At 37.0% G+C, this 2,013-nt stretch overlaps 1 protein-coding gene across 2 annotated transcripts in view; it reads right to left on the reverse strand.

The window, feature by feature from the left end:
* Positions 1-901: 901 nt before the first annotated feature.
* The window catches only part of gtf2ird1 (GTF2I repeat domain containing 1), a 45,219-nt gene continuing 44,107 nt past the window's right edge, over positions 902-2,013 (reverse strand). For both annotated transcript variants that reach the window (XM_085471002.1, XM_085471001.1), the window contains exon 27: positions 902-1,863. In XM_085471002.1, coding sequence (XP_085327128.1) covers positions 1,795-1,863 — 69 coding nt within the window. In that variant the 3' untranslated portion in view covers positions 902-1,794. The remainder of the gene's footprint in view (positions 1,864-2,013) is intronic.

Genomic DNA, 2,013 nt, shown 5'->3' on the forward strand with positions numbered 1-2,013 from the left:
TCCTAAATCAAGGACTGAGATATTATTTTTGAAAAAAATAAGGCTGCGATTGGTAAATATGACTATATAATTATTTATAATAGAAATATCCATGGGCCTTACTGAGCTATTAAACTTAATACTGATAGATTAATTTTTGTCTACTGAGTAAATAGTAGAAACTTAACATTTCAAGAACTGATTTTTCAAAATCAGCACATTTGGAGGACTTCTAATGATATTTCTTATCGCTTCTACGCAGATGACATTCAGTTGTATATGTCAAGCCTACAGTTACATATTACAAGCCCAGCACGGGTTAGCAGACAGTCTTCTCCGACTCAATAAAAAACAAGAGCCCTCGTTTGGGCCCTGACAGATTTTGCCTGATGGAAATTTTAGGTCCCTTTGCCACTTTTCTTAAATGTTCAATCAAGAACTTTGCAAGCTCACATTAAATCTCTGGCTCTCTCATAGTTTACCAATTAAAAACATTGCCAAGTTGACTTCCACTGTGTCATACTCTGAATTGAAAATTATTATTTATGCCTTTATTTTGTCACGTTTGAATTATTGTAATTCTGTTAAAAAGCAGCTAAAAACTCTTTGTTTTAAAAAAAAACATATTTTTGACCTCTTGTTTTTATGCTCCGGCAGGTTTGTTCTGTAACACTTTGTGATATTTATCTTGAAAGGTACAATATAAATACAAATTTTGCTTACTTGCTAGCGACAGTAACAATATTCAGGTTCCTGTCGTTGACATTTAAGCCTAGACTAACAGCTTTTAGTTATTTGTCATCATATTTAATCCTCATTATGGGCTCAACTCACCACCTTCTTGCTTTTTACACTCCTCTTCATTTTCATTAAGTTGACCCCCCCCTCGCCAACACCAAAACAAACTACTACAAAATGAAAGTGCAAGGCAACACATTTTATTTCAAAGGCCTAATTGGCGTTAAGGTACAGCATATTAAATATTGTTAGTCCAGAGACAGTCACCGCAGAATAACATACCATTCTTTTCTTTACATGATACATTCAGGCTGACTTAAAATGACAATATTTTACAAATCGTTAATGTAGTGCTAACATAAAAAAGGCTGTTTACCGAGTGTCTCGTTTTCAATGCGAGCAGAGGTTTTCCCTGCTCCGTGGGGCAGACTCTGAGTCCGTTTTGTCTCCTTTAATTTCTAAAATCTTGCCGTCACCCCAACACCCAATTAAGACACTTCATTTTAATCATGTTTTCAGCGGTTACCTGTAGTTACTGAGTGCTAGTAGCATCTGTTAGTGTTGTGATAGTTCCTCGAAGAGCTGTGTAACAGAATAATATATTTTACATCCCTGCACATAATGTTATATTTTAATAATAAATATAATAAATAAAAAGTACAAATATCTGAATAATATGGAACCATATCATTATGAAAGACATTTTCTGTCAGTAATACATTGCAACCAAATGCTGGAAAACAACAGCATGACTCATTTTATAAAATGCAAGGGCAAATAACACGACGTCGGTAATATTTGCAGTTTGTAAAAAAAACAACAAGATTACTGTCGCGACCAGCTGATAGCAGTCCCGTCGAGCCGACATCTGCCCTGCAACGTTTCGACCCACATACATTCTGTTGTTCCTCAACACTCGAGCATCATTCTCAGAGTCAAACCTGCAGCTCTCTGTATTCAGTCTGGAGAGATCGTTAAGTTGTAGCACTGGTAAAGTGTTAGTGTTGCACTGTGGAAGAGTGGCGAGTGTTGACAAACTCCTCCTTGAATCCCTTTGCTGCCGCCCTGGTTCCTCCTTCAGTAATTGACTTTCCCGGGAACCTGCACGTTCACTCCACTGTAGTCCACCATGTACATGGGCCACTGCTGCAGGGAAGAAGCATAATGGTGGAGAAAATGATTTCATTACTGCAAAATGTTGCTGACCTTGCCTCTAAACCTGTTTTAATATTACATTTCAGTACTTACAGTTGAACACACAGTCATCTACTGCAGTTTAAGGTGTTTTATCGACTC

The sequence above is a fragment of the Copadichromis virginalis genome, linkage group LG10 (assembly GCF_057382275.1).
Source record: "Copadichromis virginalis isolate Kocher_CV1m ecotype Utaka linkage group LG10, C_Virginalis_male_GT1.1, whole genome shotgun sequence".
NCBI lineage: Eukaryota > Metazoa > Chordata > Actinopteri > Cichliformes > Cichlidae > Copadichromis > Copadichromis virginalis.